The 14,472-nt window shown below is 46.1% G+C and overlaps 2 protein-coding genes across 2 annotated transcripts in view; one reads left to right on the top strand and one right to left on the bottom strand.

Moving 5' to 3' along the window:
- PFKFB1 (6-phosphofructo-2-kinase/fructose-2,6-biphosphatase 1) overlaps nucleotides 1-3,255 on the bottom strand; it is a 93,748-nt gene extending 90,493 nt beyond the window's left edge. The window contains exon 1 of the mRNA XM_065900918.1: nucleotides 3,129-3,255. Within this exon, the coding sequence (XP_065756990.1) occupies nucleotides 3,129-3,156 (28 nt within the window). The 5' untranslated portion in view covers nucleotides 3,157-3,255. The remainder of the gene's footprint in view (nucleotides 1-3,128) is intronic.
- A 3,051-nt stretch (nucleotides 3,256-6,306) lies between these two features.
- On the top strand, nucleotides 6,307-13,703 carry APEX2 (apurinic/apyrimidinic endodeoxyribonuclease 2). The gene is made up of 6 exons (XM_065900926.1): nucleotides 6,307-6,469; nucleotides 7,467-7,550; nucleotides 8,180-8,360; nucleotides 8,905-9,051; nucleotides 9,804-9,873; nucleotides 12,414-13,703. Exons 1-6 carry the CDS (start codon nucleotides 6,313-6,315, stop codon nucleotides 13,320-13,322), a joined length of 1,548 nt encoding a protein of 515 aa, XP_065756998.1. The 5' UTR covers nucleotides 6,307-6,312; the 3' UTR covers nucleotides 13,323-13,703.
- Nucleotides 13,704-14,472: the final 769 nt, after the last annotated feature.

Here is a 14,472-nt window from a genome sequence, read left to right as displayed (position 1 = left end):
CCCTTGATGAACCTCCAGTGATTGGCTACAAGAAAGCTCAATTTCTTCCACTGAGCTGGGCAACACCGGGGCAATCTCATGGGGATAGCAATCTCCAATCCCTGACCTCCAATGCTCTCAGCTCCACTTTGCCTTTTAAGAAGTTCCCTAAAATACATTCTCAGAATCCTAGTCTACATAAGGGTTAGATTCCCTCCATTTGTTGTGTATAAATCATACCAAACTTTCGATACATTTCAAAGCCTGCCCTTCTAAATGAATCTACTGAGGCAGTGGATAACAGTGGTTAAAAGCAATGGGCTCTGGAGTCACACTACTGGAGTGGAATCCCACCTCTGCCCCTTGCTATGACACGCTGGGTAGAAGACTTAATTTTTCAGTGCCGTGGTGTTTTCATCTCATAGGAGTACCTACTCCCTTAGGGTTGTTGAAGATTCAATGTGTTAACACATATAAAGTAACCTGGAAAATGTTCATTATATATTACCTAACACTCTGATTCCCTTTGTGAAGTAAAAGGTCAGTTACCTCCTTGGCTAATATGCAACTTCTGGTGTAATGCTGAGCATTCAGGAAACACTCAGTAAAGGAAACTTACAAAATTATGACAAAGGGTTAACATTTATAATAAATAAAGAGCTCATGCCAATCAGTTAGAAAGATGAATTCACTTTTACTTTTTTGGTTTTGTGATACAGAGGTCCCCTAGAAATCATTGCATCCAACCCTCTCAGGTAAGAAGATGGAAGCCTAGAGAGGGAAGTATTTTCCTAAGATCCTATAGTAAATCAAGTCACCAAGTTAGAAATAGAACACTGGGGATCTGATTTCTCCAGTCCAGGGCTTTTCTTTGGTTAACTGATCAGTCAAGCTTGATTTAAGAATGTGGTCTTCTAGATTAGCTCAGAACATTTAGAGTCTTAGAACTAGAGTTTGGAAGACATGCAACTCTCTTAATCATAATAAGTCTCCTAACTGGTAATCACTCTGCTAAGGCTAGTAATCTGAATAATAACCCTTTACATGTATGTTTTCCATGGCCCACAAAGAAACATATTCCTCATCATAGTTGCTCCTTCCAAACATTCTCACTAGCCTCACAGGGAAACTGAGGTCTAGGGAGGGGAAGTGGCTTGTCCGAGGTAATCAATCCAGTCACATGAACCCCTCTTCTATGTTTACAGTTTTGTCCTCATGACCCTGCTAAGAGGCAGAAAGATAAATTTAGCAGCAGGAAATCTGAGATAGGAGCTTAGCAGGCTTTTGACAAGGTCTGAAAGGGTAAACTTAGGATCCAGGCTTGAAAACCCAACTTAAAACTACCTGGAACTGAGTGTGTGTGTGTGTGTGTGTGTGTGTGTGTGCGTGCGCGTGCGCGTGTGTGTGTTTTAACCACTGTTATCAATTCTGATCCCCAGAAGTAGGAAAACTAAACAAGCTTTATGGGAAGGCCTCAGTCCTGGCTCTTCTCAATCAAACGTGTCTCTCCAGTCATGTCTCTCTTTAGACCCCTGTGGTTAAATTGTGCCAGCTGACTCACTAGGCCCCCAAACTTACTGTGTACTTTTTTGCCTCTGGGCCTTTGCTCAGCCTGGAATGCCTTCTCTTCCCTTCCATTCTCAGTGAAATCTGACTCACTCTTCAAGGCCAGGCTCAATGCTCACCTCCTCTGAGAAGCCTTGGCTTTGGTTCCCACATTGCCTATATGCTTCTGTTTATCTGAGCAAGTATCCACCTTTTACCGGTCTACTTTCCTACTAGACTGTGAGCTCCTTAAGGATGGGGACTGGATCTCAGTTATCTGTGATCTGTTTCCAGGTGTCCAGCTCAGGCCCTGGCACAGAGGAGACTTGCTCAATCTACATCTCTCTGCCCTAGACGAGATGAACATGTGTACAAATAATCCCCATTCAACAAAGGTAAATTTTATAAAAGAGAGCTATCCAGGGAACTGGGTGGGGGAACTAACTTGGTCTGAAGGTAGAAGGTGGTAGTAGGATCTAGAAAGTTTCTCAACCCTGAACGGGGCAGAACAGAAAGAACAAAAGAATGAAGTCCCCCCCCTCCAGAAAAAAGTTCCAATTAACTGGTTACAGAAAAAATTGTTCACTCAGTATCAGAGACTCACTCAAGACCAAGAGCTGAGTCACAAATTCTAATTTGGGGTTAACTCTATGGAGGAAAAGCATAAAGTATGACTACCTGAGGCCCACAGATCCTGACCATCCTCCCAAAGTATGGAGTGTATGGGAGAATCTCATTAAAAGCAGTATCAAGACAGTACTGATGGGTATCAAAATCACAAATGGGGTCTTCTTATTGGTAATTCTTCGAGTGTGTGGGTGTGAATGCATTTGTGTTAGGGTGAGGAGGGGAGATTGCATGCTTACAGGTCAGGTGCCTATATGTGAATATCAGGCCTTCTGTGGCAGCAGCCTAGGATCCACTTCCTTCTTGGCCACTGCCCTGGCCCACCATCCCCCCACTACTTTCAGCCCCATGCCTGGGGCCCAAGGTTTGCTCTATCCTAGTCCTAGGAGTAGCCCTCCACAGACCATAGTCACTCAGGGAGAAGAGCAGCTGGAGGGTTATGTGTGGTATTGCCTGTGGAGGCTACAGAAAAAGTAGGATCACTAAGACAGAGCACGGAAGTCCTGAAATATTTCAGAAGCGCTTTAGTTCCTGTCATCCCACTCCTCTTCACCTTGTGACAGTCCTCTGAGGGAAATAGGAGGGACTTCAATTTCCATTTTGGTGAAGAGGCTATTGAAGCCCAGAGAAGCTAAAAGACTTGTTCAAAGTGCCACAGCAAACCCGCCCTACTTTATATACCAGTTGGGAGGTAAGAGATACAATCTCTATCACCCAGTTCATTCAAAACTGGACTAGACCATGTTAAAGAGACTTCTAAAGTGCTAGGGAACTGCCCTTTGGGCCAGTGTTCCACAAAGACAGGTCAGAATGGATGATAGATAATGAAATATAGAAATCATGTTATCCCCAACTTCCCATACACTTTAGTGAACAGTTTGAGTGTCCACCTATTCCAAGAAAACTTTCCAGAGAGCCTAAAGAATGGATTTGGGTTTGTGTTAACTCCTATCTATTTTTCCTTCTGTTTCACCTACCTGTTCTCCTAGAGGTTTTTTCTTCCATCGCTAGTTATCCAATACACGACACACGGCTCTCTTGCATTTAGACCCCCAAAGCAGGTACAGAGAGTGGCATCAAGCAGGGAGCCTGGAGGCACTCGTTGGCTCCCTGGGAAGGCTGGGGATGTACCCTTGGTAAGAGGGGGTGTGTGCCCGCTGTTGAAATATCAGCTTCCAAAGAAGTTCCTGAGTCAACCAGAGCCTTTTCTCTTCAGGCCAACCATGTGTTCGCCTTGCCCCAAAGGTCAGAACTAATATTAACAAGCTACTGCAGAATGGGGAAATGAAAACCAGCAATGTAAACAGGCAAGATCTGGATTTCCTTGGGGCTGGTTCAGATTGGTCTTCAGTGTAAATCAGCACGATCCCCTACTGGAGAGTGATTTGGCAATATGAAGCAAGAGCAATAAAAATGTTCATTTCCTTTGTCCTAATTATTCCACTCTTGGGACTCAATCCTAAGCCAATAACCACCAAAACATGGAAAAGCTTAAAGCACCAACATCTTAATTTTAATTGCAGGGCTATTTTCTGATGGCAACAACTGGAATGTAACCTTTAAGTCCTCCAGGAGGAAAAGCAGCTCTTTGGGTCTTTTTTGCAGACACTGAGAATGATGGTTTTAAGGCTATGGAATTCTGGGGGAAAAGTAATTATGCCACAATTCTGGGTGAGGAACCTAAGGATGCGAAGTTATGCTTTTCCCTGGACATTGGGCATGTCTATTATTTCTATTTTTATGTTATCAAAAACAAGTCACTAACCTGTTGATGCTCTTGCTATTGCCCTTTATTTGTTCATTCATTCAACAAATATTTATTAACTCCTAATATGTTGTGCGCTATATTAGGGGATGGGGCTAACAAGATGAATCAGATATGGTCATTGCTCTCAAGCTGTTGGCAGTCTAATGACAGAAATAGAAATCAGTGGTAGCTGTGCATTGTAAGCGCTGTGACAGAATGGACCATAGAGTGGTGTGGGGGCCCAGAGGAAAAGATCTAACTGGGGAGGTTAGAAAAAACTTACTTAGGAAAGTATTCCTTGAGCTGATTAAGACAGGGGTTGAATCCTGGCTCTACTGCTTCTGTGATACTGGGGTGAATTCACTGAACCTCTCTTAGCCTCAATGCCCCTTACAGTGTTGCCCTGATAATGAAATGAGATAATGCATATGGAAGAGCCATAGGTTATATTGGAAGACAGTGCTACTCTGGAACTTGGGTAGCCCACTTAAACTCTCTTGGCCTTGATTTTAATAATCTGAGAAACAGAGCAAAGAGGAAGTACCTGTCAGGCCACATCCTAAGGGATGCTATAAGGCCCAAGACAAATAATGACTGCAGGGTGGGCTTGATACAGCTTCCCCATCTCCCTCCCCCAGCCCAATAAAGCCAGAGGCCCTCTTCTAAATCTTACTCCATTAGAGTGCTTCTTTTTTTCCCTCATTTTCCCCGTGGTTTATTGAAAAGGTTCAATACTCACTATTTTGCAGCCTGCCACCCCCCAATATGTTTTGGGATCTTTCTATATCACTACACATAGAACATTTCATTATTCCCCCCCTTTTTAAAAAAATATTTTATATTGGAGTATAGTTGATATACAATGTTGTGTTAGTTTCAGGTGTATAGCAAAATACATCATATACTGTTTATTCTTTTTCAGATTCTTTTCCCATACAGGTTATTACAGAGTATTGAGTAGAGTTCCCTGTGCTGTATAGTGAGTCCTTGTTGTTTCTCTATTTTATATATTGTAGTGTGTATATATATTAAAAAAGCGAGGTAAATTTGAACATAAAATTAACAATTTTAAAGTGTATGATTAAGTGGTATTTAGTACATTTTGCAAAGATTTCATTTACATGAAATATCAAAAATAGGTAAACCCACAGGAACAGAAAGCAAATTGATGCCATAAAGGTGCTGGTGGTGGAGGGCATAGGGACTAACTGCTTAATGCGTAATGGGTATGTATTTCCCTTTGGGGTAATGTTTTGGAACTAGGTAGAGGTGATGGTTCCTCATTCCTTTTATTATTAGTTTTTTAAATATGGTAAAATATACATAACATAAAAATTAAACATTTTTAATTAAGATTCTTTTGGCACAAAAGCATATAGATCAATGGAACAGAATAGAAAGCCTGGATATAAACCCACACACCTACTTTCAATTAATCTTGGACAAAGGAGGCAAGAACATACAACGGAGAAAAGACAGTCTCTACAGCAAGTGGTGCTGGGAAAGTTGGACAGCCTTATATAAATCAATGAAGTTAGAAGACTCACACCATACATGAAAATAAATTCAAAATGGTTTAAAGACTTAAATATAAGACGTGACACCATAAAAAAAACTCTTAGAAAAAGAACATAGGCAAAACATTTTCAGACATAACTCCTGGTAATATCGTCTTAGATCAGTCTCCCAAGGCAAAAGCAATAAAGCAAATAAACAAATGGGACCTAATCAAACTTAAAAGCTTTTGCACAACAAAGGAAACCATAAACAAAACGAAAAGATGACCTAAGGACTGGGAGAAAGTATTTGCAAACGATGACCGACGACCAGCAAGATCTTAATTTCCAAAATGGAGTGCGTTTCTTATTGCTCCCTCCTCCGGCCGCAAAGTTCCCTTCGCGCATTCCCCCGCCCACATTTACATGCAGGGTTACGCCAGCCACTCCCTAGTCGCTGGGTGCCGCAGCCCTCTTTGTACTCAGGGGTGCAGTCTGAACACTGTGGGCGGGGCTTCGGTCGCTGCGCGGTTCCGCCACTTAAAAAGTGGTAAAATCTCGTTTGTAAGTAATGGAAAGCACCAAGGGGACTTTTCAGCAGAGCAGAAACGCAGTCAGACTCAGGCACGTGAGCCAGTGTCGGGTGGTAGGGGCAGGAGCCCAACCATGGCCTTCCTCTCACTATTCATTGCCCCTCGGCTACCACACCGCCCCCTTCAGCTTCCGCTTCTCCAGCCAATGAAAACTGAAGGGCTTGAATCCCCGCCCCATATGTGTCCAACCCTTTTGCGGCACGCACAAGAACGCCTGCGCAAATGCGCGCGCGGAAAGCCAGGCCTGGCGGACAAAGGAATTTTCGGGTTTTGGCTCTCACTTACGTGGGGCGCGGGCTTAAAGGCATTGCAGTTAGCTGTCAGCATGTTGCGCGTGGTGAGCTGGAACATCAATGGGATTCGCAGCCCCGTGCAAGGGGTGGGATACGAGGAGCCCAGCAATTGTACCGCCATGACCATGGGGCGCATTTTGGACAAGCTGGATGCTGACATCGTCTGTCTTCAGGAGACCAAAGTAACCAGTGAGCGCTCAAGAATTCAGGACCCCTACCACACGTTCCCTTTTCCGCCACCTTTTGCTCTCTGCTCCATATCATTTCACTTTCCCATTTCTCTATCCTTAGAGTCCTCCCCCTAGAGCCCGTCTGGAATCCCGATCCCCCCTCTATATTTCGCACTCCAGCTAGATCTCCTAATTCCGACATCATCTCCTGGCCTCAGCAGAACCATAATTTCCTCCCCCTTGCAATCTCCATCTTCTTTCAGATCCTCTAATTCCTACTCATTCTCCTGACACAGCTCAGTCCCCCAAATTTCCTCCTGCCACACACTTTCCATCTCCCACTCCCAAGACAGACACCCCCACTTTCCCTTTTCTGCCCCCAGTTCATATCCTTTAATTCTCACACCATCTTTGCCCCCAGTTTAGACTCCCTAGTTTCTTCCTTTTTAAACTTCTATCTCAGATCCCCAGTACCTCTTATCTCTACCGCCATCTCTCCTCCCCAGCTGAGAGCTTCTCATCATTTCTACCTCATGTCCCACCCCAAACGTAGACCCTCTAATTCCCTCTCCCCCACAGCTCAATCCCCTGATTCCTTCCCTCTCCCACCCACCTCCCTCTAAGACCCATTCCCTACTTTCCCTCCATCCTCAGTTCAAATCCTTGAATTCCCTCTCCTACCTCCTACTCCCAGCTCAGATTCCCAGTTCTCTCTCCCATATGTCCATTTCCCACCCCCAACTTCCTCCAGTCACCTAGTCACCTAGCCTCCTCCCACCTAATTCTTCACCTCCCATTCAGTAGTCTTCCCCTTTCTCGTAATTCTGATAACAATTCCCCCTCTAGTCCCCACCTTTTTTTAGCTTCTCTTCTTATCATAGGTACTCAATATTCTCTTCTACCCTGGCTCTGATGTGTGCAAGAAATTAGCCTACAGCTGTAATTCCAAGCCTTTCTGTGTCCTGGGTCCTAGTTTTATCTCTGATGTAATCTTACATCTTTTTTTTTTTTTCCAGGGGATGTGCTGACAGAGCCCCTGGCTATCATTGAGGGCTGTAACTCCTATTTCAGCTTCAGCCGCAACCGTAGTGGCTATTCTGGTAAATGGGGCTTTCTGGGGACTTTAAAGTGATGGAGACAGGTGGGAAAGGGTTTTCAATATTTAATGAGAAGGTAATAAATGTAGGCTTTTCATCCACAGAGCTAAAGCCATATCAGGTTATATGAAGGATAATTTTTATGTATAATATTGGATCTCAGAAACACAGTAGTGTGATGGTTAGTTGTATGAGCTCTGGAGCCAGACTGCCTGAGTTTGGATCCTAGCTCACTTCCTAGCTGCGTACCCTCTGGCAAGCTACTTAACCTCTTTATGCCTCAAGTTCCTCAGCTGGAAAATGGGGATAATGTGTACTTCTTAGGGCTATTACAAGGACTAAACTAATTAATCCATGTGATAATAATAATAGCTAACATTTTCTGAGCACCTACCATGTAAAGCACTTAGAATATTAGCTGTTATTAATCTGCAGCTTTTCTAGATGAAGGAACTGAAACTCCAGGGTTTGAGTAGAGGAGTTGCCTCAGGCATCCATGGCCCTTGAGTTGGGGGAGTCATCAAGAGAGCCACACTTGATGAAGATGAGTCGGGTGACCTGTGCAGGGGCAATAGACTGTGCAACAGGCTGTTGGCTGCCAGGCCTGCTTAGAGTACCCTCTCTGTCTCCAGGTGTAGCCACCTTCTGTAAGGACAGTGCTACCCCAGTGGCTGCTGAAGAAGGCCTGAGTGGCCTACTTGCCACTCAGAATGGGGACGTGGGTTGCTACGGAAACATGGATGACTTCACTCAAGAGGAGCTTCGAGCTCTGGATAGTGAGGGCCGGGCCCTCCTCACACAACACAAGATCTGGTAATAGCCCACATCCGCCTGTCACCGAGCATCGCTGGTTCAACTCTGTGAATGTGGTGATTCTAAGGCTTGCCTTATAAACATACATTCACCATAGAAAACTTCCCAAACCTGCCTTTCCTGGACTTCAGTCCTGGCAAGGCAACCTGCTATGTGACCCTGAACAAATCATATTCTCTTCTGAGCCTTGAGTTTATTTCTACAGGGGCGGGGGCGGGGGGAGAGGGAGCCTGGCCGGGAGGACTAGCTCTCTTTTTTACCACAGGTGCCTCAGAAGCAAGTTAGCCAACTTTACTGCCCCAGGTTGCTCTCTTTCTGTGTCCTGTCTTTGTGAATGGCAGGACCATCACCTGATTTACCCGAGTGTCATCCTAGATGTAGTCAGTCCTCAAGTCCTGTGTATGCCAGCTTGTTCATGTCTCTCTATCCCTTTCCTTCACTTCCATCCCACAGACAATCATTAAGTGGGAGCCACATGGTGTGGGGAGGGGAAGGGTGGCTTGAAAGTGACCCCTTTTGCGGGGGCCGTTTCTATTCTCCCCAGCACATGGGAAGGGAAGGAGAAGACCTTGACCCTAATCAACGTGTACTGCCCCCATGCGGACCCTGGGAAGCCTGAGCGGCTCGCCTTTAAGATGCGCTTCTATCGCTTGCTGCAGATCCGAGCAGAAGCCCTCCTGGCAGCTGGCAGGTACTGCAAACCTGGGCAGCAAGGCTTCCTTGAGCTTGTCCCGGGTGCCCAGCCCCGTGTCAAGGTCCATTGAGAGGGATATGGGATCTTTGTCTTTTGAGTTCATTTACAGCCTAGTTGTAGACACCAGCAGGCCCACCAGAATAGACCCTGCTGTCTAAGAGCTGTAGGGACCAGGTAAAGTGATACAAATATGGGTTTTGTACTCAGATACCTCTGAGCACCTATCCCAGATCCTCTTTTACTCACTGTGAGCCCGAAGGCTAGTGTTGCCTCTATTTTCTCTTTTGTAAAATAAGTGTATGAATCCCTACTTCAGAGTATAGTTTTAAGGATGAAATGAGATGAGGAAGGTAACGTACTTGGGAACAAATGAAAAGTCTTATCCCAGGGAGGGACAGGAAAGTGAGGGTAGGTTGACATAATTGAGGGATGCTTCCTAGAGGGAGTGGTACCTGAGCTCATCTTTGAAGGACCAGAAAGATGCCATTAGGTAAGATGCCATTAGGTAAGTGAGACAATCATGTCAAACAGGGAACAGGGTTACCTTTGGAGATCATAATTGTGTTGGTCAGTTGTAAAAGGCATCAAGGTTATACTGAAATTGGAGAGACAGGCTATTATGACTTGCCGTTGGACCCCACCTTGACCTCTATGTGGCAGGTGGTCTATCTGAGATCTTGGGCCCAGGAGAAAGTAGATGGGCCAGGACTACTGCTTCCCTTTCTGAACATTCATTTTATGTTTTTCAGCCATGTTATCATTCTGGGGGACCTGAATACAGCTCACCGCCCCATTGACCACTGGGATGCAGTCAACCTGGTAAGGCTCCCTCTAGGCCTTTGACCTCACTCCTGACTATGGTTCTGTTTAGCCAGCCAATCAATGCTTTTTTTTTGGCCCAGGGGCCAGCTCCCTTCACGGAAAAGCAGAGCTTAGTTTGAAATTCTATTCTCAAAGCACTGAAGATTGTGCTGTGGACTCAGTTAGTAGTCAGTGCTGGCTCGGCCCCTTAGAGCTCTCAGCATGGTGGTGGGGTATGGACACATGACCAGTCAATTATAGAATGGTGTCTTCAGGGCTGAGGCAGAGACAGCAGCCCAGGAGGTTAGGAGAGCCTGGAAATAGGAGTTGGGCCAGCCAGGACATCAGGGGAGATATCTTAAAATGGCTGAATCTTAAAAGATGAGTAGAACAGAGCTTTGGGGTGGGAAGCAAAGAATTCTAGCATGATGAGCAAAGGATGCAAGGTGAGAATTTGGCTCGTGTGCATTGAGAACTACAAGTCCCATTCTTGTTAGGGGGTGAAAGAGAAGGAAGGTGAGTAGCAGGAGATGGGGCTGGAGAGTTTCAGTCAGATTTCAAGAGCCTGGAACTCCACATTGCCTTGATCATTTCCCTAATATACTATGTTTCCTGCTCATGAACCTTCAACACCTCTCTGTTACCTTTGTGATGCAGAGAAAACACACAGACCTGGCATTCAAAACTCTTTCTTGTCTGCACCCAGTCTCCGTTTCCATCCTCCGCACCGCTACACACTCCATCCACTCCAGCCAGGTTGTCTCCTCTCTGCCCATTGCAAAAGTTATTCTCATTTTGGCTTTTCTCACTGTCCTCTGAATTGGTAGGCATCCCCTCCCTCTGTCTTCTTTTCTTGTGTGAACCTCTCATCTCTGAGTCCTTCTATGCCAATGGTTCTCAACCCTTGAAAGTACATTAGTACAAGGAGCTTTTACAAAAATGTCAATACCTTGGTGCAACCCTAGACCAATTAAATCAGAATCTATTGGGTGTGGAGCCAGGGTAGCAGTATGTTTTGAAAGTTCCCGGGCTGATTTTATTGTATATTCAGGCTTGAGGACCACTGCCCTAGAATCTCCAAGTCAGTTCTCATCATAGCTTGCCTCATAAGGGGAGGGATAAGTAACTTATGCTGGCACAGTCCAACTCAGCAGTAGGCTTGGCTCAAAGAAGAGGCTGTAGGAAAATTCCTTGATTAATTTGCAGAAGAGCCACAGGAACATAAATGTGTCTCTCAGCTGGGAAAAATGAGCAGAAATGAGATAATGAGAGACTGGTGGTGGTGGTGGGGAAGGGAGTGTACACTACAAACTGCAAACCTTCAATCCTCCCTACCTTATTCCTTATCGGTGTTTACTTAGTCTGTTTTTGCTGCTTCCTGTGATAGTGTTATATACTTTTATGCCTTCTCTTCTTAGTTTAGAAATATCTTAGATATCTCGAGTGCACTTCCTATACTCTTTTTTTCCCAAGGAAAGAGAACTAATGTACCAGATCACCTGAGAAACACAATCTTTCCAAAATAACAGAGTATGTCTACTTCCCACAAGACCAGCTCTTCTAGTCTCATCTCCCTAAATAGTACCATCGTCCTCTTGGTTGCTCCAACCAGAAGCCAGGGAATTGTGTTAGTGTTCTTCTCTACCCCCCTTTCCCATTCAATTGGTCAGTGAGTACTGTTGATTCTAGCTCCAAATCATCTCTTAATTTCATTTTGTCTCATCTGGCACCACCCTAGTCTAAGTGACCATCACCTCTTGATAGTCAGTCTGGTTGCCCCTCAAGTCTTTTGGGTATACTGTCCCCTCCCTCCACAGGCCCATCACAGAAGTTGTTCTCTCAATTTGTAACACCCTCTGCCTGGGTTACTCTTGCTCAGCCTTCACTTCTGAGCTCCAGATCACTTCCTGAAAGGAAGCCTTGTTGGTCCCCAAGACAAGATCATGGTCCCACTTTGTCTCTAGTATCATGCCTGGCACATAATCAGTGTTCTTTGAACATTTGTTGCACTGAATGAGTGGGTGAGTGGATTGGATGGATGATGAATTAGGGATCAGAGCCAAAGGAAGTATTCAGACCTGAAACCCTGGAGCCCCTCAGCTCAGGAAGGGGGTGTGGTCAGTGAAGGCTTTGGCACACACAACAAGATAAGCCAAATAGTACCAGAGGGTTTACATGAAAAGGCAACAGGCTTCTTAACTCCTAACCTCAGCCCTACTTCCTGGAGGTAACCACTTTTAACTTGCTGTTTTCCATTCTCTTGGTGAGCAGTTCTGAGAATTGCTTTGATTAACAGCAAGCTTTCAGATCTGGGATTTATGGCCCAGTGCAAGGTAGAGGTAGCCTGATGCAGAGGGGAAAAAGAATCATGGCCTTTTAAATCAGTAAGGGTGGAAAGTGAATCCCAGCTCTGCCAGTTCTGGACTGTATGACCTTGAGCATTCTTCTTTGAAACAACCACATTTTCTTGTCTGTAAAATGAAGCAGTTAATCTAAGTCCCTTCCAGTTCTAGGCATCTAGTTCTACCTCTTTCTTTGTCCCCCTTCTCTTTCCCCAGGAATGCTTTGAAGAGGACCCAGGTCGCAAGTGGATGGACCACTTGCTCAGTAACCTGGGGTGCCAGGCTGGTTCCCATACGGGACCCTTCATTGATAGCTACCGATGCTTCCATCCAAAGCAGAAGGGGGCCTTCACCTGCTGGTCCACAGTCAGTGGCGCCCGCCATCTGAACTATGGCTCTCGGCTTGACTATGTGCTGGGAGACAGGACCCTGGTCATGGACACCTTTCAGGCCTCCTTCTTGCTGCCTGAGGTGATGGGCTCTGACCACTGCCCTGTGGGTGCAGTCTTAAGCGTGTCTTCTGTTCCGGCAAAACAGTGCCCTCCTCTGTGCACCCGCTTCCTCCCTGAGTTTGCAGGCACCCAGCTCAAGATCCTTAGATTCCTAGTTCGTCTCGAACAAGATCCTGTGTTCAGGCAGTCAGCGCTACAGCTCAGCAATCAAACACCGGTACAGATGCGCCAAAACAAAGCTCGTGTGCGCTCGACCAGGTCTCGGCCAAGTCAACCTGGTTCCAGTAGAGGCCAAAAAAACCTGATGAGCTACTTCCAGCCATCCTCCAGTCGTCCCCAAGCTTCTCCTAACTTGGGGCTTCCTAGCCTGGGCAACCTCATGACCCCAAAGACCTCAGAAGAGGACGTGATGGCCAATGTGGTGGAGGGGCGGGCCAAGGCTTCAGAGGCCAAGGATGAAAAGGAGGTACGGACCTCATTCTGGAAGTCTCTGCTGGGGGGGCCCTTGCCCATGCCCCTGTGTGGGGGCCACAGGGAGCCGTGTGTAATGCGAACTGTGAAGAAGCCAGGACCCAACCTGGGCCGCCACTTCTACATGTGTGCCAGGCCCCAGGGTCCTCCCACTGACCCCTCCTCCCGCTGCAGCTTCTTCCTCTGGAGCAGGCCCAGCTGAACCAACCCAGGCCTAGGGATGTCTGGCATGGTTAACCTTGTACATGGTCTGAGGCCAGCTTCCTCCTAAGCTACTTCCTCAAGACCTCCTTCCCACCTCCTCTTCCTCCTCCACCTTCCTCAGGGACCCTTCTCTTTCCTCTTTTTCTTCTTCCTCCAAGGCCTCCCTTCCTCTCTCTTCTTCCTGCCTAGCTCCTCCTCACTGGTGAGCTTCTTTTGTCTTAATGCTGTGACCCAGTCCCCCACCCCACTTCCCACCTCCCTCTCAGAATTACAGAGGAACCAGTTGCCCCAGGAAGTTGTGATTTTAAACCCATTCCTTCCTTCCTGGGAAATGTATCTGTGCCTAAATAAAGTATGTGTCTTTGTTGTAGTGCACCATGTCATGTGGACATTTTGGATGTGCTCCATAAAGCTGAGTCAGAGACGTTATCTCAGTCCCGGGTTTGCCAACTGCCTGTAACCTGATGATATAACTTCCAGGGAGAGGGGAGGAAGGAGGATTGGTGCTTACCATTAAAGTGCTCTGTTGAGTTGTTGGGGTTCCCTGCACTGCTGAGGTTGGATCAGCAAGGGAGGTGGGTGTGGTGGGGCAGGAAGCTCAGGTGGGCTGTGTAGCTTTAAACCACTGTTTCTCAACTGATGTGTCTTACAGCTGCCACAAATGGGTTACAGGGTAGAAAGAAATGGGTCCCTCAACCCTAGAGTTGCCAGGCAGGACCAGGAATTGCACAAGTGTCAGAAAAGATTGCCTCCTAGACAAGTAATACCATTAATTCACCCAAGCGTGCCATGCAAATGTTTTCAGTGTGTTATGACCTAGAAAGTTTGGGAGCATTGCCTTGAACAAGTTGCTTGCTATAGCCAAGCCTCTTTCTCACCTTGGGAAACAGAACTGATAAGTCTTGTTTTATAAGGTGTTGTGAGAAGCAAAGAGGATAATGGATTGAGGAGGACATCCATTCTCTCTGTTGGAAAATATCTCCAAAGTTTTGGGGAACCAGTCTTTTTCTTCAGGCAGATTGGTTTGGGCTGATTCCACCTCCTGGCTTCAGAGGCTACCTGGGGCCTGAGTTTCTGGGCCTACGCATGAAGAGTCAATCCCTGGATTCTTGTTGAAACCATGGGGAAAGAGCCATTTGATATAAACC

This window comes from Phocoena phocoena, chromosome X (assembly GCF_963924675.1).
Source record: "Phocoena phocoena chromosome X, mPhoPho1.1, whole genome shotgun sequence".
NCBI lineage: Eukaryota > Metazoa > Chordata > Mammalia > Artiodactyla > Phocoenidae > Phocoena > Phocoena phocoena.
The sequence above is the reverse complement of the archived record's forward strand: the minus strand, read 5'-3'. Positions and strand labels throughout refer to the sequence as shown.

What these genes read in the sequence shown, in the direction of transcription:
- APEX2 (XM_065900926.1), top strand. Translation starts at nt 6,313, where the DNA reads ATGTTGCGCGTGGTGAGCTGGAACATCAATGGGATTCGCAGCCCCGTG. An exon ending in GCCCTCCTGGCAGCTGGCAG is followed by an intron (nt 9,052 to 9,803) that starts GTACTGCAAACC and finishes TATGTTTTTCAG; the next exon opens with CCATGTTATCATTCTGGGGG. An exon ending in ACTGGGATGCAGTCAACCTG is followed by an intron (nt 9,874 to 12,413) that starts GTAAGGCTCCCT and finishes CTCTTTCCCCAG; the next exon opens with GAATGCTTTGAAGAGGACCC.